Here is a 27,631-nt window from a genome sequence, read left to right as displayed (position 1 = left end):
AGGGACGAGATTGAAGGAGAAGCACTTTGAGGGTCCATATTGGCTTCCAGGATGTCTTGCGGTGATGGAAGTGTGACGAACGTGGACGTAACGAGCTTATCTGCAAGTCATTACTTCCTGTAAACATGCTCTGCAGGCAGCTGAGATCCCTCATGCGCTGAAGCATCACTCAAGATGTGTGCGGCTCTAAATTTAAATGTGATAGACCATCAAAAGTCGTGTTTTGCTCCTGCCTCGTTTTTTATTCCTGGTCCCTCTTGCACTCAGTGACCTTTTTTTAGCAGCACGTCATTTAAAATTTGATGGCAGTCGCGTGCACTACAAAACCTCAGCATGCCACATGTTAGTGAAGAATCAATTAGGGCTAAAGTTTAATTTAGGACCGAGGGTTCAGGTCACACCAAAACTAAAAGTCTGTTATTATTTAGTCGCCTTTATGTGGTTCCAAAGCTGTACGACTCACTCCCTCTTGTGGAACTCAAAAGACGTTTTGCAGAATGTTTGTACTGTACTATTCAAAAAAAACAACAACTAACAAATAACTTATCAAGGATGAATTAAATGATCAGGAAGTGATTTTGTTCTCTTAGACTCCTTGGATGGTGAATTTATTTTTATACTTTTATGTGATGTTTCTGTTTTGCACATAAATTTAAATCACATCTTTAGATGTAAACATATCTGTTGAAGGATGCAAAATATGTTGAGTTTTATAATCATCAATGAATACTAAAAACAAACTGAAAAAATAAATAGTATTTGTATAAAGTAAATTAAATTATCAGAAATAAATGACCAGGAAGTGACGATTTTGTTCTCTTTGACTCATTGGATAAAAACAGAGCATTTATTTTGAATACATTTATGCGATATCACTGTTTTGCACATTTTTGCCTTCAGAACAGCCTAAATCCTTCGTAGGATAGGTTCAATAAGGTACTGGAAATATTCCACAGAGATTTTGGTCTATATTGACATGATAGCATCACGCAGTTGCTGTAGATTTGTTGGCTGCGCATTCATGATACAAATCTCCCGTTCCACCACATCCCAAAGATGCTCTATTGGATTGAAATCTGGTGACTGTGGAGGCCATTAGAGTACAGTGAACTCATTGGCAGGTTCAAGAAACCAGTCTGAGTCTGATTCGCACTTTGTTATGGTGCGTTATCCTGCTGGAAGTAGCCATCAGAAGATGTGTACACTGTGGTCATAAAGGGATGGACATGGTCAGCAACAATACTCAGGTGGGCTGTGACGTTAACACAGTGCTCAATTGGTAGTAATGCGTCCAAAGTGTGCCAAGAAAATATCCCAAACACAATTACTCCACCACTAGCCTGAACGATTGATACAAGGCAGGATAGATCTATGCTTTCATGTTGTTGACGCCAAGTTCTTGCCCCAACCATCTTTGAGTGTTGTAGCAAAAATCAAGACTCAGAGCAGGCAACATTTTTGCAATCTTCTATTGTTCAATTTTGGTGAGCCAGTGCAAATTTTAGCCTTAGCCTCCTGTTCTTAGCTGACAGGAGTGGCACCTGGTGTGCTCTTCTGCTGCTTGTGCATCATCCGCCTGAAGGTTTGAAATGTTGAGAGTTCAGAGATGCTCTTCTGCATACCTCGGTTGTAACGAGTGGTTATTTGAGTTACTATTGTCTTTCTATCAGCTCAAACCAGTCTGGCCATTCTCCTCTGACCTCTGGCATCAACAAGGCATTTGCGCCCACAGAACTGCCGCTCACTGGATATTTTCTCTTTTTCGGACCATTCTCTGTAAACCCTAGAGATGATTGTGCTTGAAAATCATAGTAGATCAGCAGTTACTGAAATACTCAGACCAGCCCACTGTCACGTTTAAAGTCACCCTTTTTCCCTATTCTGATGCTCGGTTTGAACTGCAGCGGATCGTCTTGACCATGTCTACATGCCTAAATGCATTGAGTTGCTGCCATGTGATTGGCTGATTAGAAATTTGTGCAGTTGGACAGGTGTACCTAATAAAGTGGCCATCTTTAATAATGGAGTTTATATGTTTACATCTTTGTGTATTAACATTGGCAGTCTCTGCTCACGAAAAGGATTCATTATATAGAAAGCCACAGAATTGACATTCAGTCTAACATGGACGCATAAAATGACATGTAGTTGAACTAATCCCTTTAAAAGACTCATCAACTAAGGAGTGTTTTAACCTACCTGGGCTCAGACACCAGGGAAAGGACACATTTATGCTGAGGTCCCACATTTGTCCAGTTCTTTGCTAAGGCTACAATGGCCCCAGCGTCCAGCAGACCATATCCATAAGAATGGCTTACTGTAGGAGAAAAAAAAAAATCAATACTGTTGAAAGTAACAATAGAGGCACTTTTAAAAGACTGACATAATAAGAGCTGAATTAATGAGGTTGAGATCTTTAAGAGATCCGGAGCCGTTTGCTGATTGGTGCGTCCAACGATAACACTATCGATCGCGCCACAAAACGTTCAAGTATCTGAGAAGTGGAAAGAAAAAGCAGACGGAGGGAAAAAAAAGAATGGAGCTGTGAAATGATCGAGATGGGTTTTTACCTCGCCGACCCACTCCATTTATCTTCCAGTCATTGGTGGTGAGGTGGGCAGGGTTGGACGTCCTCACAACCAGATGCTGCATGTCCCTCCAGGTTAGATTTTTACTATGGAGGAAAGAAAAAAAAGCGTCAGTGGCCTTCAAATGTGAGGAACAAAACACAAAAACCGCTCGCATGCTTCACGGCTTTCCAAGATAATCTCTCTTGCCCTTTAATAAAGGTCGCGGATGGCTACAGGTAGAGTCATAAAGGTTATGGTGTTGCTGGAGAATTAATTTAGGAAGATACAAATGAAAATGCAGCTCAATGCATGCGTTTGCTCCGAATGAGAATCTGAAGGTTAACTCTAGTCTAGGGTTGTCTTTTTAGAAAGCCTCGGGTGACTCAAAAAGCGCTGATAAAGAAAGATGACCTCGCTTCAGAACAGGACAGGACAGACCGAGCTCTGGACGACTTACTTGGCCTCCAGGGCGAGGGCGATGATTCCTGCTGCCAGAGGGGCTGAAGCCGAGGTGCCGGTGTGGGAGTCTGTGCACTTCTGCCTGAGGTCTGTAGTGACCTGAAAGCACAAGTAGAGTTGGATGTTTCACATTGCTCATGATATTAGAGGAATGATCACATTATTGTAATAAAATCACTTGAAACTTAAATCAGCTTTGTTGAATTTAGATAAATAATTAGATATTAAGGCCCAATCCCAATTCTCTTTTTTTAACCGTTCCTCATGGCCCTTGAAACGGAGTGTGAAGAGCTTCAAATTTACTCTGAGGAAATGGGACAGCACTAAAACACCATCACCACCTCGTCAAGACCAACGATGAAACTGCTGTAGTTATTCCAGTTACATTTATCTTCAGGAAATCACCAAAGGGAATGATATCATGTTATCATAAAGATATAATGTGGCAATAAGCTCATAACTGTACTGTGAATATACACCGTGGCGATATTCATCTGCGTAAACACAAGAAAGCAACATTAGCGCTGTACCAGACACTGTAAAAAGCTCATTAACAGCCACTGGGCTTTTCTGACAGGGTATTCCAGTGTCATCGAGTGACAGATGTGAAGGTATGTTGTGGGACTACTATACAGGAGTTTGATATTATGGATTATAGATAGCCAAATTTAGCATTTTTTTTTTACAATAAAAAAAAAAAGTATAACTATAAAACACGAACGCTGTTATGAATATATTAAAACATGCTTGCTTATAAAAATTCTTAATAATGGCAAAAAAAAAAAAAACTCATTTGTGTATCTCCTGACTCGCGTGTGCAGCAATGTTGTCATTGTAGCTGGTGTACAAATGTTCATACTCCTTGATTTCAAATGTGGTCCTGGAAAATTTCTGTTTCGAGGGCTATGTAGCGCTTCAGGAGTAGAATTGGGATTGGGCCTAGGAAAAGCTGTCGTTTTCACATCAAAATTTTAACTTTTAACTTAATTGTTTCAGTATGTCAGATGAAATATTTACAAGGGGAAAGCTCAGTTTAAAGGACAGTTCACGCAACAATAACATTATCGCATCATTTACTCTCCCGCATGTGGTTTTAGACCTGTATGAAGAATGCTGGTTTGCTGACACCCATTGACTTTTATAGTAGGGGAAAAAACACTATGGAAGTCAATGGATGCCAACTACTAGCATAGTGTTGTCACAATCCTGCAATTCAGTACTGAAATTTAAAAAAAAAAAACGTCCATTTCCTGTTAACATTTGAGTGCTGTTGAGTGTGTTCTTGAACAGCACTGATTTGCAATTGTGTTCTAGTGCTCAACAGAAATGACCATGAAGGCCACAATTCATCAACGGATCACTCGTATGTCAGCTAATACAGTAGATAAACCAGGTGATTGACATGAATTTGAAACGCTCCAGTGTCCCTGTATCTGTAGCCATGCAACCACCTGTCCACTCGATCCCATTCCCTCTCATCTCTTGCAAGCCATCTCTCCTGCAGTCATACCAACACTGACTCACATAATTAACACATCTCTTGACTCTGGTTTATTCCCCACTACATTTAAGCAGGCTAGGGTAACCCCACTGCTAAAGAAACCCAACCTGGACCATACGCTACTTGAAAACTACAGACCAGTATCCCTGCTTCCATTCATGGCCAAGATTCTGGAGAAAGTAGTGTTCAATCAAGTCCTGGACTTTCTTACTCAAAACAATCTCATGGACAACAAGCAATCCGGCTTTAAGAAAGGCCACTCAACTGAGACTGCCCTGCTCTCGGTCGTGGAGGATCTCAGACTGGCTAAAGCAGACTCTAAATCATCAGTCCTCATTTTGCTGGACTTGTCAGCTGCTTTTGACACTGTCAACCACCAGATCCTGCTATCTACGCTTGAGTCACTGGGCGTTGCGGGCACTGTTATACAATGGTTCAGATCTTACCTCTCTGACAGGTCATTCAGGGTGTCTTGGAGGGGAGAGGTGTCCAACCTACAGCATCTAAACACTGGGGTACCTCAAGGCTCTGTTCTTGAGCCACTTCTCTTCTCCATCTACACATCATCTCTAGGACCAGTCATCCAGAGACATGGATTCTCCTACCACTGCTATGCTGATGATACCCAGCTATACCTCTCTTTTCATCCTGATGATCCCTCGGTTCCAGCTCGTATCTCAGCCTGCCTGTTGGATATTTCACACTGGATGAAAGATCATCATCTTCAGCTGAACCTCGCAAAAACGGAAATGCTTGTAGTTTCTGCCAACCCGACTCTACACCATAACTTTTCAATCCAGATGGATGGGGCAACCATTACTGCATCCAAAATGGTGAAAAGCCTTGGAGTAACAATTGATGACCAACTAAACTTCTCTGACCACATTTCTAGAACTGCTCGATCGTGCAGATTTGCACTCTATAACATCAGAAAGATCCGACCCTTCTTATCTGAACATGCAGCTCAACTCCTTGTTCAAGCTCTTGTTCTCTCCAAACTGGATTACTGCAACTCTCTACTAGCTGGGCTTCCAGCTAACTCTATCAAGCCTCTTCAACTGCTCCAGAATGCAGCAGCACGAGTTGTCTTCAATGAACCTAAACGAGCACATGTCACTCCGCTGCTAGTCCGTTTGCACTGGCTGCCAGTTGCTGCTCGCATCAAATTCAAAACTCTGATGTTTGCCTACAAAGTGACTTCTGGCCTAGCACCTTCTTATCTGCACTCACTTCTGCAGATCTATGTGCCCTCCAGAAACTTGCGTTCTGTGAATGAACGTCGCCTCGTGGTTCCATCCCAAAGAGGGAAAAAATCACTTTCGCGAACGCTCACGCTCAATCTGCCCAGTTGGTGGAATGAACTCCCTAACTGCATCAGAACAGCAGAGTCACTCGCTATTTTCAAGAAACGACTAAAAACTCAACTATTTAGTCTCCACTTCACTTCCTAATCTGCAATTGCCTCTTTGAATATCACACTAACTAACTGTACAAAAAAAAAAAAAAAAAAAACTACTAACACTTCCCTTCTTAGACTTTACAGACCTGAAACTTGCCTTTAGTACTTATTCATTGTTGCTCTTAGTTGTGTAAATTGCTTCCTTGTCCTCATTTGTAAGTCGCTTTGGATAAAAGCGTCTGCTAAATGACTAAATGTAAATGTAAATGTAAAATGGTTAAACTCAGTAAACAGTGGTGAGTTTGTTGAACTGAAGACCTTCACGGCCATTTCTGTTGAGCATGTGAACACAATGGCAAATCAGCGCTGTTTAAGAACGAGCTGAACAGCACTCAAATGTTAACAGGAAATAGATGTTTTTTTTTTTTTTCAGTATCAATTGGTACCGAAATCCAGTATTTTACTGGAATACTATGGAATACTATGGAAGTCAATGGTTACAGGTTTCCAGCTTTCTTTAAAACATTATTTTGTGTTCAACAGAGGAAAAAAGTTTGAACAAGTCAAAGCTGAGCAAAACGATGACAGATTTCATTTATGGAAGTCTATCCCTAAATTGTACTTTTTTAAAAAATTAACTTAACACCTTATTTTCAATCAAGGCAGCTGAGATTAACTACCGATGAAGTGTTGATAATTAAAAATAGCTGTAAGAAATATCATGTCTGCAGGCTGCAGGCTTAGAGTGCTAATTGATTCACATCAAATATAGTCATTTGGTCAGCTTTAGGTTCTGAGGTTTGAAGTCCTAAATTGACAGTATTTTTATTTTTCATGCAATAAGTAATGAGTAAATGATGAGTAACTTTATTGTGCAAAAGTCAATAGGAGCACCAGAAGAGCTTGTCTTGTCAAATCTTGTCGTCAATCCAAGTTGTAAGAGCAACAAATATTAACTTGACTTCTAGTTGATCATTTAAAAAAGTGACAGAAGGTAGATTTTTCTGATGAATCATCTGCTGAACTGCATCACAACCAACACAAATACTGCAGAAGACCTATTGTAACCCGCATGGATGCACGATTCTCACAGAAATCAGTTTTGGTGAAGGAAACATCATCGTTTAGGGGTACATTCAGTTTGGGGGTGTGCGAGAGATCAGCAGAGTGGATGGCAACATCAACAGCCTGAGGTATCAAGACATTTGAGCTGCCCATTACATTACAAACCACAAGAGAGGGCGAATTCTTCAGCAGGATAGCGCTCCTTATCATACTTCAGCCTCCACATCAAAGTTCCTGAAAGCAAAGAAGGTCAAGGTGCTCCAGAAATGGCCAGCCCAATCACCAGACATGAACATTATTGAGCATGTCTGGGGTAAGATGAAGGAGGAGGCATTGAAGATGAATCCAAATAATCTTGATGAACTCTGAGAGTCCTGCAAGAATGCTTTCTTTGCCATTCCAGATGACTTTATTAATAAGTTATTCGAGTCATAGCAGAGATGTATGGATGCAGTCCTCCAAGCTCATGGGAGTCATACACAATTTTCATTATTTTTCCACTGCAGCATGACTTTATATTCTAAACAATACCTTATTTTCAGAGACCTTAATTAGACCTTACTGTCCTAATTAAATAATTAAAAATCAAGCCATGATCATATTTTATTAGAGTAAAATAAATGTAATCTAAAGGCATTTGCCTTTCAGATAAGCCACTTCTGATAATAATTGATCAACTAGAAGTTGTTATTTGTTGTTTCAAAAACTTTGATAGGCAGCAAGACTTTTGTCAGGTAGTGTAGACCTACACAGAACTTCCGTTTGCAGCAGATCGCCAACCACAGTCGCTGCTAGTGTGAATGAGGGAGAAGAGACTGATCTTCTTTTAAAATAAATATCTTCATTTATCAGTGTTAATACTATTAATTATTAAAATTCTATTAAAATGATTAATAATTATTAAAATGCTATTATCGCTTTTTATTAATAACATTTATAATAAATAATTCAAATAAAACCCATTTTATACGCCACCAGTCCTGATCTATTCATGCTACAAATATGACTGACACCTCAAATCATGCAAGTTGTTGAGAAGCGGTCTGCTATTACTTTCCAAACTGATATGATTTACAGTTTTGCCCGGTGAACAAATTGGGTGTAAAAAAAAAAATCCAACAGACTATGCACCACAATTCCATACTGACTTGGGAATTGGAGCTTCTTTCCACTTGGGTCAAAAAAAGCAACCACCCAGAACACCCTAGCAACAGAATATCAATGCCTTAGCAACAACTTGTGCATCAAGGAGCAGCCTTCAAATATCCCTCAGAAAAAAAATGTAAACACTCTATAAAACCTGCTGTTAATCTCCTGCCTGTTAGGCGGTTCATTTAAATGCGGGTATAAAAGAAGGAAAGCCCATCATCTTTTAGCCCCGGAGGTCAGACCGACAGAGCAAAGACAATGCTAGACAAATGCAAACATAAAAGGCTTGACGGGTGACACTTAAAAAGTCAGGCATGGTAGGATGTGCACTGACTGCGACAGGTCTCCTTGTGTGAGACTAATTGCTAAAACTGGCAGACAGGCTGAATGACAGGAGCGATGACAGGCCATTTCGGCAATTGCACACTTAAGAATGGATCCTGGGAGACCACAGGAGAGGGAAATGGCCTGGTGGAGTCTGCTGCAGGGAGGGGGGAACAGCAGGTTATCAGGCTGCTGTCCTTTAAAAAAAAGCACACCACTATTGTAAACACTGGTGTCTGTGTCTTCTTGAATGCGGGACAATGGATGACTCAGTCAGGCACAGGCGGTTAGAGGAACAATGCTTGGGTGTGCGCCTGGGACGGCACTGAGCCGGGTGAAGAAACAAATACCGAATGACACAAAAGAAAAATAAATGTCACGCTATGACAGAGAGAGGTTGTTGTTTTGAATCACAGGGATGTGTGTGTGTGTGTGTGTGTGTGTGTGTGTGTGTGTGTGTGTGTGTGTGTGTGTGTGTTTTTGAAAATGGAGTTAAACATTTTATTAAGGTTGTTTGCCCAGACAAATCTCATCAGCATTGCACCAGAGTGTTGTTGTGGTTGCTAAAGCATTTTTGAGTGCTTCTGTTCTGGGGTCAATAAAAAAGTCAAGAAAATGTACTTTTATTTACATCTTACTTCATCACACTTTACCCAAAACTGAAGATTCTCTCATCATTTACTTTCCCTTTAATTGTTCCAAACCCAAATGTCTTTCTTCTGTTGAACACAAAAGAAGATATTTTGAAAAATGCTGGAAACCTGTGACCTTTAACTGCCATAGTATTGGTTCATCCTACTATGGAAGTCAATGGTTAAAGGGCGTTGTGTCAAAATATCATCTTTAATGTTCAACAGAAGAAAGAAACAATAGAGCAGGGGTGCCCAAACTCGGTCCTGGAGGGCCGGTGCCGTGCATAGTTTAGATCCAACCCAGATCAGACACACCTGGGCAAGCTATACAAGTAGGCTTGTTAGAAATGTCCTGGCAGGTGTGTTGAGGCAAGATGGAGCTAAACAATGCAGGACACCGGTGTTCAGGACCAAGTTTGGGCACCCCTGCACTAGAGGGACAGTAAATATTGAGTCATTTTTCATTTTTGGGTGAACTGTATCCCTTTACCTCTTTCACTATCAGCGTTAGTTTTTTTTTTTTTTTTAGTTGCCAGTCACTGGCAGCATTTTGTATGATTTTAACTGAGTTTTACAGCTTTCAGAATACTTTCTGCTACAAATATATGAGCATATTATGTATCAAAATAAACAACAAAGCCTCTTTTAAGCTTTTAAACTTTTTAGTCTATCCCACATGTTTTATCACTTGATTGATTTCTTAAAAAATCTAAATTGACAAAAAAACTAATCATATATCATTATATATATTTATATATATATATATATATATATATATATATATATATATATATATATATATATATATATATATATATATATATATATATATATATATATATATATATATGCTCCTCTGTCTGTGTGTGCATGTACTGTATGTATAAAACACATACACACATATAACTTGTATGTCATTGATCATTCTGCTGTGGTAAACTCTGATAAAGAAGGGAAAAAGCCAAAGGAAAGGAGTGTGAAATCGGCAGGTTTTCAGGCTATCCTCAATACATCTAGAAGATTCTGTGTATAAAGTAATCTCAATTGTGTCTAAAGCACTTCTTTATCCCAATGGGTTTTAAAATATCCAAAACATGAGGGATCAGAGTCCATCAACATCTGCCTGTTTAGCTGGACACCTCTTCATTTCTTAACATTTGATCTGATCTACATGCATGTTCTTTTTTAAATATATGATCTACACTTTCTATTTCCAACATAGAAGACCTAGAAATCCCATAACTCATTTAGGACAAGCTCTAGGGTTTCTTAACATAATATACCTAAAACATGGATTTCCGTAAAAACTTGTCCATAGCAGGGAGATGTTGTCTCTTAATTTAAAGAGATGTTTAATCAATAAACAGGAAAAAGTACAAATTAAGAGGATGTGTGGTATTCAGAGAAAATATATATTTGCTCAAAATCATGATTGCAATGATTGAATTTACATTTTATTTTCATCTATTTCCATCAACGATATTGCAACATTAATATCACAATTATTGCATGATGATAATGTTTTCATCTCGACATCAGGGGAAAATAACTTGTGTTCTTTAAAAACAAAGAAAAAAACAAAAACCAATAAACCTTCCCACTTCATACTACAGGTAGTCATGATGAAAATTGTGTACGAACTGCTTTAGAAATACAGAATTGGATGGTATATGAAGTATAATTTAAATACTGGATGGAAGTCTATAGCATGAACCAACATACAGTGGGGAAAATAAGTATTAAACACATCACCATTTTTCTAAGAAAACATACATCTAAACGTGGCGTTGCCTTTTAAATTTTCCTGGATGTTGATAGTAACAAAACCAATTAGTTTCCAAATCAAGTTATGTATAATCAAATGAAATGGCACAGGGTGAACACATGAAGAAAGGAAGGTTTAGAAAGGTGGTGAAAGCCCAGACAGCAGCTGAAGTCTCTCAGTAGTTCTTCAGCAACCCTCTGCTCTTCCTTATTGTAAATGAATATTAGCTGCTTCAGTCCAACATCTAAATTAGCAGGAGGATGAAGATGAAACCAGGGTGGACATTTCAGCAAGACACTGATCCAAAACAGAGCCAAGGAAACTCTTAAATGCTTTCAGGGTAAGAAAATCAAGCTGTAGAATGGCCCAGCCAATCACCTGATTTGAATCCAATAGAAAACACAAAGTAAAGATCAAGTTTCATAGACAAGACCAACAGAACTCTGTTAAGTCTTTTTTGATTTGTTGACAAACACAAAGATTTAACCGAGCCATGCATGAAAGGTTACGCTTTTTGAAGCTTCAAGCACTTGAAGGGCCACAATGAAGAAAAACATTTCCAGTATCTTCCACCCTCACTAGTGACCACAACACTCATTGACAGCCAAAAAGCTTAGAAGAACTTTAAAGCCGTTGCAGTATTTTTTCCATGAATTGGCTTGGCAGTTTATCTTCTGATCTCCTTTATTTTTGGAATCGATTCGCTACGCCACTTCTTCAATTAAAGGATAACTGTTGCTGATTTTCTGGAGGCGGAAAGAGAGAGAGAGAGAAAGAGGGACTCACAATCTGTTTCTCATTGACGCCTCCGCTGCTGTAGGTTGAGGCGAGGGTGGATGAGCAGGCCTCGCTGTACCAGGGCACGTTGCCGTTTTGCGTACTGCTGCTGATGGACAGAGTGTAGATGCTATTGGTGTAGCCGTCGCAATTGCAGCTGTCCTTCATGCGGCCACCGTTCCCCGAAGCCCACACAAAGATGGAGCCCCGTCCACCACGGCCCTAAAATTACAGGAGGAAAAGAAACATTCTTGTTTTAAATATGAGCAAAATCTGATTTTCCAGAATGCACTAATCCTGGCCCTAAACTGACCCACAGAGACAAAAGACGCAGCAGAAACATTTCAGTTACTCAATGTACATGATCCCTGTGATGATGAGCTGTGATGTTGTGAAATCGGGTTGACATCAGAACCCAAGAATAGGCCAATGACCAACATACAAACTAAAATGAACCAAATGTCAACGCTAATGTTCCAGCTCGAAGTTGTGTGGACGTTACTACTATGACGTCTATCAGACATTGGATTTGTCAGTATTTAACATCAATACGACGTTAGTTTAAGATGTTGGCTCGATGTTTGATTTTGTCAATTTCCAACACAATCAATCAAATATCAACGTCATTTGACGTTATTATTGGACATCAAAATAAAGTTGTCTTTTTTTTCTATTTATTTTTTTATTAGAATATGCAAAAATCATACAAATACAAGAAACCATCAACAAATAACAAATACAAAGCAACAAAACAAAAACAACAACAATATAGTCAGGTACTGGTATGTGCGTAAGTGTGCGTGTGTGCTTAAATGCTGGATAAACATTGAACTTTGGGTCAGCTGACGTCACGACCTAAATCTAATCTAGTATTAATGTTGTGTGCCTGCTGGGATGCAAATAAAGGATATTGTCAAATTATGCTTAAAAGTTTCCCATTCACGGACAAATGCCAAATTCTTCATTCAATTCAAGTTTCATTGACTCAAAAGCTAATTTCCATGACCTACAATGAATTTTGCAAAAAAACCTGCAATGGTGCTTGACATAATATTAAAGAGCAATAATGTACAATTTACCTCAGATTTGACATTTGTTTCAAAATCTCTCTCTTCCAGTTAATACGGTTCGTTTGGTATATGTAAAACCCGCAATTGTGCTCAGATTTGTGCCATTGGCCCGAGATCTCCTGAATGAGCTGGTATTGGCTTGATTGTAACGAACTCTGAAGTGGATCGATTGTAGTAAGAAAGCAAAACGATCCAACAAACTAGGTTAAATCACACTGTATTATGGTTATGTAATAGCCATATACTGTGTGTGTGTGTGTGTGTGTGTGTGTGTGTGTGTGTGTGTGTGTGTGTGTGTGTGTGTGTGTGTGTATATATATATATATATATATATATATATATATATATATATATATATATATATACATACATATATACATATATATATATATATATATATATACATACATATATACATATATATATATATATATATATACATATATACATATATACACACACATGCAGCTGTATATGAAAAGATAATTTTGGGTAGGACGGGATGTCATTCATACCAGTGGATGTGCGGTTCCTGTCGAATATGACAGTGAAAGCATGCTGAAATATTACAGAGTGCTGTTTATTCGTAAGGAAAATTGACAGAAATCATCATCTGATGGTTTTTCCATATGTTAATCTTATAATATTTTATATTAGACCTATTGCTTTGTTCATTTCCGCACTGACACCTCGAAAGAAAGATCAACATTGATCTGCTTCATGATCTGACTGCAGTCTTAGTTCATCTGTTATTTCTCTTTAAAATTTAAGCCTATAATGCAGTGATTCTCAAACTTTTTTTTATCAAGTACCAGCTCAAAAAAAAAAAAAAAGTCTCTTCAAGTACCACAATAATAACCAGTATTAAAATACATAGCGAAGTAGGCCCAGTAAAGCAGCAACAGCTCTGCATAGTTTAAAAATGTGGCAGATTAACTACTATTATTAAGAATTTGTTTAATTATCAGCCACTTTAAACATTATAAATAGTTTGAACATTAACACTGTACTATGCTTATATGTAAAAAGACAAACAAAGAAAATAAAACCTTAATATTTAAATTAACATGTGCTTTTATAAGTTCATTAAAAATGGTAGGCTACTGTTCTTAAAAGGTAAAAAAAACTGCTGTACTTAAATGTAAAAGTGTTAACCCAGTGCAACTTCCCAGACTACAGCACGGTATTTTATGAATGATAAATGATTGTTTTGTCAGTATTAATGTGTATATCAATGTCTGAAACTTAATAATAAGAAGACATCTGTAGTATGTGCCAGTGCAGAATGATGATGCATGTTCAAAAAAGGCTGCTATGCATGTTATGCTGCATGAATTCCAGCAAAACTCTGCAGTCAGATCTCCTTCGAAAAAATTTCACGTACAAAAGTGGAACAAATTGGAAAAGATCAGATTCCATGCAATCTGTGCCGTTCACACGGTCATCACAAAAACACATTTTATTCAGATATAAACAAAAAAATAACTAAATAAAAAATCTGATCTGGGCCATATTTGTCTGCAGTTTGAATGTAGCCTAAGTGCTTGCATTTCTCTTCATGCAGTCTAATGCTAAAAGCCAGATGCGAGCGCAGCGCTGCCAAGTCTGAGACGGGAGGATTACCGGTGACAATACCCAAAACAACTGGATAATATTTGTGATGAGTGGGATTTGAAAGAGAGGGTCTCCCAGAAAGGATGTTCAAAGTGTCACGGACTATTGAAGCGATATCGTGGTTTGGACCAGATGCTTTTAAAAGGACCTTGTGGGACGACGCTAATGTTCTCAAGTCATTTATCATGCATGTTTATTTTCAGGCGCAAATGAAAGACACAAACAGCGCTGGTCTTTTTCTTTGCGGTCATATGAAGCGCAGTAATGCAAACTGTCAGGGCCGATAATGAGCTCGTGAAAAATGCACGCAGCACATTAACGAGGCATGTTTCAATAGCCGTATGACTTTCATTTCAGCATGTTGCCAGCAGCGCAAATAATCTGATTCAGATGCTGTTTGCTCATTATCTTTGATCGCCGCTGCTCTTTATACTGTACCTTACAATTGCAACAATGCACTAAATAAAAAAAGTCTGCAGGAGAAAAATAGCGTGCTGAGAAAGTCAAAGTTTGGCTCTGTCTTGGGGTTTACGGCGCACACCTGCTTGATTGTGGCCATTTATTTACACAGAACTGAGCTCCATTTGCATTGGCCTTCTCCACGCAACATGGATCCTGTTTCCCCAAACAAATCTGCTGGCACACGCTAAACACTCATGGTTTGGACGTTAGAAACAATGACTATAAATTGTGGATAATAATGGACGGCAGTGGAAAACACCAGGCTTTTTCCTTTTGCCCTTGTGCCACTTATTTATATGAAAAGAGAACTTTGTATTGTGTCTGTACTTTTAAAAGAACAGCAGATCTGATTTAATTCAGTCATGTTAATGTGATTTGTATATTTGGAAATGATTCTGCATAATGCATCTCTTGTCTGTGGCATATAAATGTCATTGGAGTATTAAAATGATTGCTAAAAATTGACTTCAAACTTGATGTTTACAGCAAAATCACTAATAGATAGCTCAGAAAATTATCAAACATGAAGACTATCAAACATTGCTACAAACTTATCACTAGTTTTACCCTACTTGGTTAACATTGCAAATCTCAAATGGACTCTACGTATTAGTTTAGACCAGAGACAACCAAACTAGGGCCTGGGGGCCAAAGCTGGCCAATGGTAACCTCTAATTGGGCCACCCAGAACAAAATGATGATGATGATGATGATGATGATGATAGAGAAGTGGTTGGAGGAAATGTCAGAGATTGTCATTTCTTATTTAACAAAACCTTGGTGAAACTTTAGGTCACAATTCATGATATTAACAAACCATTAACTAACACTACTAGCTTAATAAACCACTAATTAGCTCTTTATGAATTGTTTTTGGGTAGGATTGGGGATGATAAGATCATACTTTATAACTAATAACAAACAGTTCATATCTTAAGTTGGCAGGTAATAAGCCAGTAGTTAAAAGCATGAATAGTGACCTAAACTAAAGTGTTATCAAAACCTTTTGTTTGTTGCATTGTTGAGTACAAACAAAGCAAACTAAACTTAATTGTCGTAAACTAATACATTTTTTGTAAATCACAAATACTCTCAGTCTCATCTGAGCAATAGAGGAAATTGCGCAAGACATCGGTGAGCAAACCAAGGCAAAGGCAGGTGCAGCTTGACTAGTGTATTTCTATTTAGTAATAAACTGCACTGTGAGAATGTTCTGCATTCGTTTATATGATTTAAAGTAATGTTTTCTAATTATTTTTAAATGTTATAAAATAAGTTAGGAAATTACCTCAGCAACTTTAATGCAATACAGTTTGGTACATTGTTTTTCCATTTAATTCCTCTTTATTTCTATAGCACTTTTAGTAGAAAATTAAAATTATTATGCAACATCACCATGGCAAAGACAAAAGAAATCAGTTATTAAAACTATTATGCATAAAAATGGTTTAATAATATCGTCTATCCATTAAGCAAGACTTTAAAAAAATAGAAAACATTTTTTTTTTTAGCATTAAGTATTGCTTGTGATTCATATCAGCCCTGAAATGTAACCACACAGTGGGTCTAGCATACCAAATCTCCTGCTAGCGTTTTCCCCATAAGGTCTGCTCCTATAAAATCCATCCACGACACACTGCGGTAGGTAGGAAGTGCCTTGGCAAGGCTCTCCACCATTGTCCTCCCTCTTTGGGCCATGGCCAGATTCAGGAAACCTCAGCGCATGTTCATGTGCGAGTGAAGGGCTGAAACTAATGCCGCTCCATGATAGCAGTTTAGCTCAAATGGCGTTAAGTAATTAGGAATTAAGAATGTCAATACTGTTCACGCTCTGGAAAATCCACATGAAGACGTCTCGCTGAAAGATTGCCATTTAATGTGACATTTAAATTAAACAAACTTCACTGTGACAAGTTAGCACTTTCATGACTCGAGGCTCTCTTAAATGAAGTGTGCCGAAATCAAACACTGAGCATCTTCCTCTGACATCACCGACTTCAAAGCAAATCCACTTAATTCAATTGAAGCGCACATTTATGCCCTCTGAAATGCCGCTGCTGGTAAAAGTGTTGAGGTTAAGAGGCGAATTCAGCCACAGATTGGGCAGTTTCAGCACAGGAATATCAATGAAAACACGTCTACTGTTTGTGGCACGGAGCAATTGATGTAGATAATGGCAGGAAACAGCAAAAATAGCCCATGAGTCACAGAAGCAAATATAGATGGCATAGAAAACTGGACCTCTTTCATTGCTCTTTATGTAGACGTTCAAGTAAATAAAAACAAATAAATTAATTATAAAAATCCTCTGTATTTAGGGAAATGTGTAGGCTTTATACTGGTTTCTTGGCATCAATGCCAAATCAAAACCTCAGGCAATAATTAAACAACCTCAAATGACTAACGATTCTACTCGAAAGATTCATTGTTTATAATAAATGTATGATTATCACATTACCCTCCTGGGAAATTGTAATTTATTTTCAATCATTTACTGAGTCCTGTATAATAGAGTCAAGATTTTATTGCATTTTAAACCAAATAGTTTTAATAAGTAAGTAATTTCGTTTTTAGCATGGTGGCTAAATGAGTAGCACTGTCGCATGACAGCAAGACGGTTGCTGGTTCAAGTCCCGAACTGGGTCAGTTGGTATTTCTGTGTAGAGTTTGCATGTTCTCCCTGTATTCGCGTAGGTTTCCTCCAGGTGCTACGGTTTCCCTCACAGTCCGAAGACATTTTTCAGAAGAGGCTGCACTATGGCATGTTTCAGTTGTGAAGGCACACCTCAAGAAACAAGACTCTTATTTAGAGCTGTGCGATAAATCAAAATTGAATCGCAATCGCAATTCAAAACATTGCGATTAAATAATTGCAAGAGGCTGTGATATGAAATATATATGTATTATTTAATTTCTCCTGCGCAGAGCAAATGTGTGACAACAGGTGTCCTGACATTTTATCCTACCCATCAGATTATGCTACTAACACTGTATTTGAATGGTTCTGAGGTTGCGGTTAGGTAGGCAATATTACAGCTTCATATTACACTAATATACATTAAAATTTACACTGGTAGCAAAAATGGATGGGTAGCATATTGAGTCATCAAAATATGCCACCTACTTTTTGAATGGACAATTTGACAAGTTAGGACGAATTGACAGAGCTTACTAGCCAATTGAGTGAGCACACTTTCATTCTGCCCAATCAGATTTGTGCAACTATGAACTACAGCCATAATAAAAAACAAACAAACAAGCCGCTGACAAGTGGGAATATGGCATCTGCTGCTTCAGAAGCATTAATAGACGAATTAATATCAAAGAAAACCAGCATTTGTAATGTGGGAATATTTTGCTTTCAAAGTCACAGACACCAAACAAAAGCAGGTCATTTTTAAGAGCTGTCACAGAATTGTTCCCACGGCTTACAGATTATTGAGCTGAAACTTGACTACAAGATTAAATTGGAAATCCAAATCGCAATATCTGTCAAAATAAATAAATAAATAAAAATGAAAAACCACAATTAGATATTTTCCTCAAACCGCACAGCCCTACTCTTATTAATAATGGCTAATAATCTCAATGGTGACTTAAAAAAACTTTGAAGGGAAAATATCCAATGGACAGCTGCTGAGTTTTAACCAGCCTACTGCATCAGTCAGAGATAAGAGAGACAGGTTTGAAACTAACTATGTGTAACTAAGTGCAGCTGTTATTTAGTTATTCCAATGAGTTATTACGGATAACATCCAGATAAGAGGGAGGGTTCTCTAGCATTGTTAGATGTTGATCATTAATGTACAAATGTTTAAACGGATCAATAGAAGAGCCCCTATCAATGAAACCGTCAGAAGACAATAGATGAGTTGCTTATTTCGTGGGTAAAAGTGCTCTCAAAAGTGATTGCTTTATGGTCTGAAAATCCCATATCATCTAATGCAATATTGCAGACTGATAAACCGTATGACAAAACACAACCCAACGTGTGCCCATGGTTTTGAGTGGGCCCCTGCACATGCTGTCAAATTAAAAGAGCCAATGAGATTCAAGAAATCGTTTGGGCAGCAAACATGACTATTAAAATCCTTCAAAATTCAAATGTTATCATTTCTTGGTAAAAGACTGCTCAACAAGTCCCCAGACTGTTTAATAAAGTCTTTAGTAGACCTGGGAGGACGATAGATTAATGCACACAGGATGCTCTTATCTGAAACATTTGTAACTCAAAGCTGGAGAAAGTATAAACATGCAGATGCAGGAAATCAAATACATTTTTTTAAATTGTTGCAAGACTTCACCCTCTGCCAGAATGCCTCGGATTATAAAATAAGTTTGACTGATTTCTTTTCTCTTTGCCACACGTTTTCGGCTTAACGTAAAATTTAAAGGCTTAACTACGTTTAATAACAAGGTTAATCTAATTGAAATGAGTCTTTCTCCAGAAAAAAAGGAAGAAAAAATATATAAGGAAATACTTTGAAAGGTTTCCTTGCTCTGTTAAAAATCACATGAGAAATATTTTTAAAAAATTAATTTCTGTGTGCAAATACAAACTGATTAGATCAGTATTTACTGATTGAATTGCATAAAATGCAATGCCTTTGATGCATTTACCTAATTTAATATGTAAAAACATTAACAATTTGATACATTTAATTAAATTGCACACATGATCCAGCTTGATGAACAATGTTGTTTACTATGCTGACATGTTAAACATTTGTCAACGATAACACATATTTTGCATATCCATATAATTTAGAGCATCATTAAATATAGTCTGATTAATTATAATGGCTGAGAGAGGGTGGGAAAATTTAGAACATAAATTATGACTAGGCTTGACGCACACACGCACGCACGCACGCACGCACAAAGATGAAAAATGCAGACTGTTTGTTTTTCAGGTGTGAATGACAAAAAAAAAACTGCAACAACTTCAGATGAAAGAAAAGCCAAACCTCTATTACGCCGCGTTGGAAAGCCTCTTTGGCCAATTTTGCAGGCCCATCCACAGTTTTGCCGTCATCTTCGGGTCCCCAACTGGCGCTGTAGATGTCAATGTGTTGTGGGTTGAGACTGAGAGACTGAGCCTCCACCACATCAGTGACTTCTCCATCCAGCATACGCACACCTTAAATACACAGAGCAATATACACATTAGAGACAGAACAAAATCACACTTAACTGCACACTTTTCTATGTCCAACAGCAGCTAGAAGCTACAGGGTCACTGCTGTAATCCATTATTTAGATAAGATGATTCCACTTAAGAATTGCAGGGATGGACATTATAGGATTTTATTTGCACACACAAAAACAAATAAAAGAAAATAATAGAGAGCAGAAGAAAAAAACATAACTCTGACCGACTCTGTGTGAAGTTATGTGCACCTTAGTTACTAAAGACAAACACTGAGAAGCACTGAAATAAGTCCAATTAGACTGGAATAACTTAGTAATTAAAATCCAAATTTAGTGTAATATTAGTACAATCAGCAGTAATAATAAATAATAAAGCAACAGAATTTAATTGGTTTTCAACCAGAAAAACCAGCATGATAATGATAATAATAATAAGTATTGTTTTACTCCTGTTTTTAGAGCCATGTGGACTAATCAGATCAAATCAAATAAAGATAGAAAGAAAGATAGAAGAAAAGAAAGCAAGATGATGGATTAGATGGAGCAAGAAAGATGGATTATAAAAAAGAAAGAAAAGAAAGATGGAAGGAAACAGAAAAGATGGAAAGAAAGGAGAAACTAATGAAAGAAAGAAAAAAGAAAGAAAGAAATGAAGAAAGGAAACAAAGATGTAAGGAGAGGAAAGAATGAAAAAAGAAAAGAAAAGAAAGGGAATGCAAGAAAAAAGAAAGAAGGAAAAGAAAGAAAGAAAGAAAGAAAGAAAGAAAGAAAAGGATGAAAGGATGGAAGAAAAGGAAGAAGAAAAGAATGAAAGTAAAAGAAAAGAAAGGTGGAAGAAAGGAAAGAAGGAAGGATGGATGGAAGGAAAGAAGAAAAGAAAAAAAGCAAAGAAGGATGGAAGGAAAGAATGAAAAAAAATTAAGTAAAAAGAAAAAAGAAAGAAAGATAGAGAAAGGGTGGAAGAAGAAAAGTCAGGAAATAAAGACATTGTGCCAAAACTAAATTTAACTATTTTTTCTGCTGAAGACAAAAGTAGCTATTCTGAAGAATGTTGGCATTCATTGACTTCCACACAGTGGTAAAAATACTATGGAAGTCAATTACTACCAGTTACCAACATCTACAATGTTTTTTGAGTTTGGCAAAAAACATTGTAGAAATAATTAATAAAAAGTCATCAAGGGTTGTAACCATTGGAGGCTAAACGCTGAAAAAAAGCCCTCTAATTAATAATCCAGTTGATTATATTTCTATATTTATATGCACACACACTGATGGAATGATACACTAATCATAATCAAATCTGACCTGCCAAGAAAATTAATTCACCCCCCACACCCAGATTCTATAAATTGAAGTAACTATATACATCAATTACCACTGCATCTAAGAGAATGTGCAGACAGACATGCAATCAAACTAAGCGTACAGGAAGCAGCCATTCTGAAGATTGAACATCCGGCCCACACAGAACTTAGACGAGGTGCACAAACACACAGTGCTGCAAATAAAAGCACATTTCAAAGCAAAAGTCTGTGAGCTTGTGTTCGAATTTGGAGTTCATTCAAAGTTGACGAGCGACTGCATTCTTCTCTTTACAGACACTTCACAACAGACAGGGCCATCTTATCTTTCTTCCACTTCCCTGCACAAAAAGGAAACTTAAGCCCAATTGGGGTTTTGGAAAAGGAACCAAGGAATTTGAGCCAAAATGTCAAAGGTGTGGAGTTTGTTGTGATCCCAGCATCAGAATTGTTGTTGCCCACAGCTCTTAGGTTTTAAGTGGTTAAAGAAAATATGAGAAATCAGAGTCGGACATCTTGAAAACAATGTGAATCACTCCTTTGATACACAAGGGGGCGAGGTTACTCAAGGCTGCCCTCATACGGGTTAGTGCAAATAAACAAAAGTTCACAGCGGTTTCAGGTTTTCCAAAGCTATCCAAGCAGACAATACCGCAAGCAAACCCACAAATACAGAAAGAATACAGCATGTCTTGGAAAGGATGGATGTTTTTATCATGTATGTAAATTTCAAAACCCCCAAATATCAAAGGGAATTCTGGATATGATTACTTTTAAGAAAATGGGAAGGAATAACAGATACACACTAGAGGGTTAATGTCAGGAGAACCTTTTTAAAGTTCACAAAAAAGCTAAGATTTCAAAATGCAAAATTTCCAACGAGTTGTTGAAAAACAAAACAAAAAGCAAACTTTAAAAAGTGAGTAAATCCATTGCAACTTGGATTTATAAAGTTGACTTAAATTTTTTTTTTTTTTAATTATGCACATACTTCGTTTACTTAACTTTAAGGCAATGAGTTTATTCACTAAAGTAAAAAGAAAGAAAGAAAGAAAGAAAGAAAGAAAGAAAGAAAGACAGAAAGAAAGAAAAAGAAAAAAAGAAAGAAAGAAAGAAAGAAAGAAAAAGAAAAAAAGAAAGAAAGAAAGAAAGAAAGAAAGAAAGAAAGAAAGAAAGAAAGAAAGAAAGAAAGAAAAAGACAGAAAGAAAGAAAGAAAAAAGAAAGAAAAAAAGAAAGAAAGAAAAAGAAAGAAAAAGACAGAAAGAAAGAAAGAAAGAAAGAAAAAGACAGAAAGAAAGAAAGACAGAAAGAAAGAAAGAAAGAAAGAAAGAAAGAAAGAAAGAAAGAAAGAAAGAAAGAAAGAAAGAAAGAAAAAGACAGAAAGAAAGAAAGAAAAAAGAAAGAAAAGAAAGAAAGAAAGAAAAAGACAGAAAGAAAAAGAAAGAAAAAGACGGAAAGAAAGAAAGAAAGAAAGAAAGAAAGAAAGAAAGAAAGAAAGAAAAAGACAGAAAGAAAGAAAGAAAGAAAGAAAGAAAGAAAGAAAAAGACAAAGAAAAAGAAAAAGAAAGAAAAAAGAAAGAAAGAAAGAAAGAAAGAAAAGAAAGAAAGAAAGAAAGAAAAAGAAAGAAAGAAAGAGACAGAAAGAAAAAGAAAGAAAAAGAAAGAAAAAAGAAAGAAAAAAGAAAGAAAGAAAGAAAGAAAAAACGAAAGAGCAAAGACATAATAAAGGAGCAAAGAAGCAATGGAGGAAGTAAAGAAAATAATGAATGAAGGAATGAAGGAAAAAAGAAAGAAAGAAAAAAGAATGAAAGAAAAGAGGAGGGAAAGAAGGAAAAGGAAGAAGGAAGGAAAGAAAAGAATGAACGGAGGTAAGATGCAAGAAAAAAAAAGAAAGAAAGAAAGAAGAAAGGAGGGAAAGAAGGACACCTTAATTAAAAGCAACAACGATCACCTAAAGCAACAACGATAGGAAAATTACGTTTTTTCCCCTAAAGTGACTTTTATTATTTACAGGCAAGCCTGAAATTATTCATACCACTAGCAAAACTCTGACTTCTCATAAAAGAGTAGGGGTGTTGCCCCGGTGTCCTGGCAAAATTCCCTTTCGGCCCTTAACCATCATGGCCTCCCAATCATCCCCATCCACTGAATTGCCTCTATAACTGTCTCTCTCCTCCACTAATAGCTGGTGTGTGGTGAGCGCACTGGAGTCGTTGTCTTGTGGCTGCCGTCGCATCGTCCAAGTGGATGCTGCACACTGGTGGTGGTGTGGAGAGACCCAACCTCATTATTGTGGAGCGCTTTTATCGTGTGTGGCCATACACCCAATGAGCTTTATAAATACACATTACATTATCATTACATTCTTGATCCATGGGGTCTACGACGTTCTTCCCAGCCCATCGAACCTGTACATATGGGGCAGAGTAGAGACACCTGCAAGCCTGCTGTGTTCCAAGCCAGGGACACTAGAACATATTTTGAGCAACTGCTCCAAGGCAATAGGTGAAGGTCGGTATCGATGGAGACACGATCAGGTCCTTAAATCCATTGCTGAGGCAATCAGCAAGGGAATCAAGGACAGTCCATACCGCCAAGCCACGGCCAAGCTCATTCAGTTCATCAAGGAAGGACAAAGGCCAGAGAGAACAGCAAAGATCTGCTCTGCTGGGTTGTTCTCCAAGGCCCAAGACTGGGTGATGTCAGTTGATCTTGAGAGGCAGCTAAAGATTCCACCACACAACACCCAGTCTAAGTTGAGACCTGACATAATCTTGGTCTCTGAGGCCACAAGGCAATTAATCCTGCTGGAGCTAACTGTGCCCTGGGAGGAGAGGATGGAGGAGGCTCAGGAGAGGAAGAGGGGAAAATACCAAGAGCTAGTGGAGCAATGTCGGGTGAATGGATGGAGGACCAGGTGCATGCCAGTGGAAGTGGGCAGTAGGGGATTTGCCAGCTACACCCTGAGCAAGGCCTATGGTACACTGGGAATAACAGGCACAAACCGAAGAAGAGCCATAAGCAACAACGTGGAAGCAGCGGAAAAAGCATCCAGATGGCTCTGGTTGAAGAGGGGGGAACGGTGGGGGTAGTAGCATGCCACTTGGACACAGGCCAGGGTCTGATCAGCCTCGGTCGGGTCGCCTGGAGGAGGGTGTCTGTTGCAAGACCCGAAACACCACGTGAGTCCAGGAAACAACACTGATGATGTATCCAAATGTTGTGCATCTGAAGATGTTTCTGTAGCATTACTTGAAAAATAAATAAATAATAATAATAATAATAAGTTACATTCATTAATTTTACAGAGGTCGCCACAACGGAAATAACTGCCAACTACTCCACTATATGTTTTACACAGAATGTGTAAAAATTTGAATTTACTAAGCACTGAACCACAATGCCACCTTTATCTAAATATAGCAAGCTTATTTTAGTGTAAGCAAAAGAAAAGGTTAGTGATTTTAGCTTTTTAAAGCAACCTGTGAGCTTCAGTCCAGACAATACCACAAACAAAACCACAATTACAGAAACACACAGAAAAATTTCTTGGGAATTATGAATGCTTTTATAAACCAAGACAAAAAAACACTGGATATGATTACTTCCCAGGAAAAGAGAGTGCACAGACACATGTATGCACTGTGGTAATAAAAGCAGGGATGTGTGTTTTTTTATTATTGAGACAGTAAATACAAACAACCTACAGTATCTCTCCTCAAAATGCAACAACAAAGCAATTTCAACAATGCACTCCACTGCTTCCTCCAAGTCTTCCGAACCAATATTGCTGCTTAATGAGTTCTGGCAGAGGAATTAGCCGCGTTGTGTGCCTGCCATCTCCGCTAGTGTGCTGCCATCTCCACATTCAGCTTTCCTGCGTCTGCCATTTCAGGCTGATGTTATGGGTCATTTGTCCAAAAAACCTTCCATTCTCTCGGTCCCCTCATGGTCCTTTAGGACAAGGATCTGCAGCTTATTAAGCAAAGTTTTCCCCCATGGATTCAAGGTGAAATGGGTACTGCTTCTCATTAGGAGACTAATTTAAAAAACAGATGCTTTAGAGAGAAACTAAAGCAGAGCTGACAAAAAGAGAGAGAGCAAGCGAGAGATGGACCATAATTCACTCTCCATCTGCATATGAAGGCAGATTTGACACGTAGCTTTCATTTAGTGCAAGGAAATGTGCAGTAAAATAAAACTATCACAGTGCTAAGGTGTATTGGGTGTTTGCTAACTAAACCCATTTCCCTATAATACACCCAAAGGCCCGGTTTACACCTGCTGTTAAGATGCGATTTGGGCGATTGGTGCACAAGTAGACGAGAGAGACGCATTCACATTTACTCCTGGTGTTTTAAAGTCATTTCACTTCCCTGATTTCTAAGAGGGGAGGATCTATGGGTGAATGCATGTATGGGTTTTATGATTTAATTAACTCATAACTCATTCATTTTCCTTCAATTCAGTCACTTGTTTATCAGGGGTGCCCACAGCAGAATGAACTGCCAACTATTCCGGCATTCGTTTTACGCAGTGGATGCCTTACCAGCCACAACCCATTACTAGGAAACACACACTCTCATTCACACATGAATTCATACACGACGGCTAATTTAGTTCATCCAATTCACTTATAGCGCATGTCAAACTACTATAAGTGGTCCTCTGGGTGCTCCAGTTTCATCCACAGTCCACAGACATGCACTATAAGTAAATTGGGTAAACAAAATTGGCAGCAGTGAATGAGAGTGTGTGTGAATGAGAGTGTATGGGTGTTTCCTAGTACTGGGGTGCAGCTGGAATGGCGTCCGCTGCGTAAAAACATATGCCGGAATAGTTGGTGATTTAATTCACTGTGGCGACCCCTGATAAATTAAGGACTAAGCTGGAGGTAAATGAATGAATGAATACCTGAGGCAGGGCTGGGCGGTATATCGAGCTCTGGGGATATATCGATATGATTCCCCAACGCGATGCGGTATTATCCAATATCTTTCATATCGATATGGCCAGACGTGTGCATTCTGCATGAAACCGACCACTCCGAGGTAGCACGCGAGCTCCACTTGCACAAATGTGCGCATGCTCAAATGTATGATTCACTCTCTGAGTCATACAAAAGATTTGTTCAAAATGAGCGAATCGTTCAAGAACGACCCATCACTGACGCGACATGGAGGAACATGCAGTGCTGGTGTTGTATCGAAATATGACTCGAAATATAACTCCCTGGATAAATCTGACTCCCCCCTCGTGTGCACACAAGTCTCACGGAGCCTGCAGCTGTCAGAGCGGTTTATCTCAAACCTTTTATCGATCATTTCTTCCGCAATTGACAGCAAGAACGAACGTAGAGGCCTTGTCAAATTGACAAGCAGCAACTGTGTTCAAAAGAATTAAAAACGCCAAAATGGGACAAAATTATACTGCATTTTGAAATGACACCACCTCATATTCTCTGATTATAAGTTCAGTATTAATTACACAAAGATGTCTACTTTACATTTACGTTATAACACATTTAGCTCTGCGTTCTGCTCTTGTATGGCATATTGACTTGAATTCTGATTATATTCTAATCAGTTATTTATTTATTTACTTATTTATTCTGTTGTAAAGATTTATTTATTTTAGCCCCTTAACTGGAAGACGTGATTTGACTTGTGTTTGTGCCTATAGTGTACAAACGGTTAGTGGTTTAAACGATTATTAAAAAAAAAAAAAAGTGGAGAAAAAAAAAAGTGGAAAAAAAATAACGTGCATTTGTTTAATATATATATATTGTTTAATATAGTTTTAATAAAGACTAACTGTCAAGTAAACATTTATGGGAAAATACCGCATATATATTGTATACCGTCAAAACTCCTAAAAATAAAGAGATATGATTTTTTTTTTGCCCATATTGCCCAGCCCTAACCAGAAGTACTCCAATTCTTATACTTCAATTTGCTAGTCTGGTTTGTATCCATGTCTTCTTTATCCTTCTTTTCTATTGTATAACCAATTGTTTTCTACATAGTCATTATCTTTAAATACTCTTTGAAAAGAGGGCTTAACATCAAGCAGAGCTTCACTGCAATGTCGACTGTAACTTTTGCGCAACTCCTTATTTTTTTTTTTATGCATTCCGACTGGCTGTCAGTGTTTAATCATTTATTAGGGGAAAAAATCATTTTTGAAAGTGATCCAAATAATATTGTTTCTCTACATCTTTATAGTCAAGATCTATACTCTGCTGTTTTACATTCAGAACAATTTTTAGTACTCTATCATTATCCTTTTTTCCAGTTTTGACTATTCATTAAACCATTAAAGCGTTAAATTAAAATGGGGAATTGATATCAATTGACAGCTTTAAAAACAGAGACACATTGTGCACCTG

At 37.8% G+C, this 27,631-nt stretch overlaps 1 protein-coding gene across 4 annotated transcripts in view; it reads right to left on the bottom strand.

The window, feature by feature from the left end:
• furina (furin (paired basic amino acid cleaving enzyme) a) overlaps positions 1 to 27,631 on the bottom strand; it is a 218,949-nt gene that overhangs the window by 24,975 nt on the left and 166,343 nt on the right. For all 4 annotated transcript variants that reach the window (XR_012382483.1, XM_073906893.1, NM_001045106.2 and 1 more), the window contains 5 exon segments: positions 19,755 to 19,927; positions 11,651 to 11,863; positions 3,028 to 3,128; positions 2,571 to 2,674; positions 2,200 to 2,317 (listed from right to left, as the gene is read on the bottom strand). Coding sequence is in view for 3 of the 4 variants with exons in the window: in XM_073906893.1 (XP_073762994.1) it covers positions 2,200 to 2,317; positions 2,571 to 2,674; positions 3,028 to 3,128; positions 11,651 to 11,863; positions 19,755 to 19,927 (709 nt within the window). In the remaining variant the exon portion in view is untranslated.

Source organism: Danio rerio, chromosome 7, assembly GCF_049306965.1.
Source record: "Danio rerio strain Tuebingen ecotype United States chromosome 7, GRCz12tu, whole genome shotgun sequence".
NCBI classification, from domain to species: domain Eukaryota; kingdom Metazoa; phylum Chordata; class Actinopteri; order Cypriniformes; family Danionidae; genus Danio; species Danio rerio.
The sequence above is the reverse complement of the archived record's forward strand: the minus strand, read 5'-3'. Positions and strand labels throughout refer to the sequence as shown.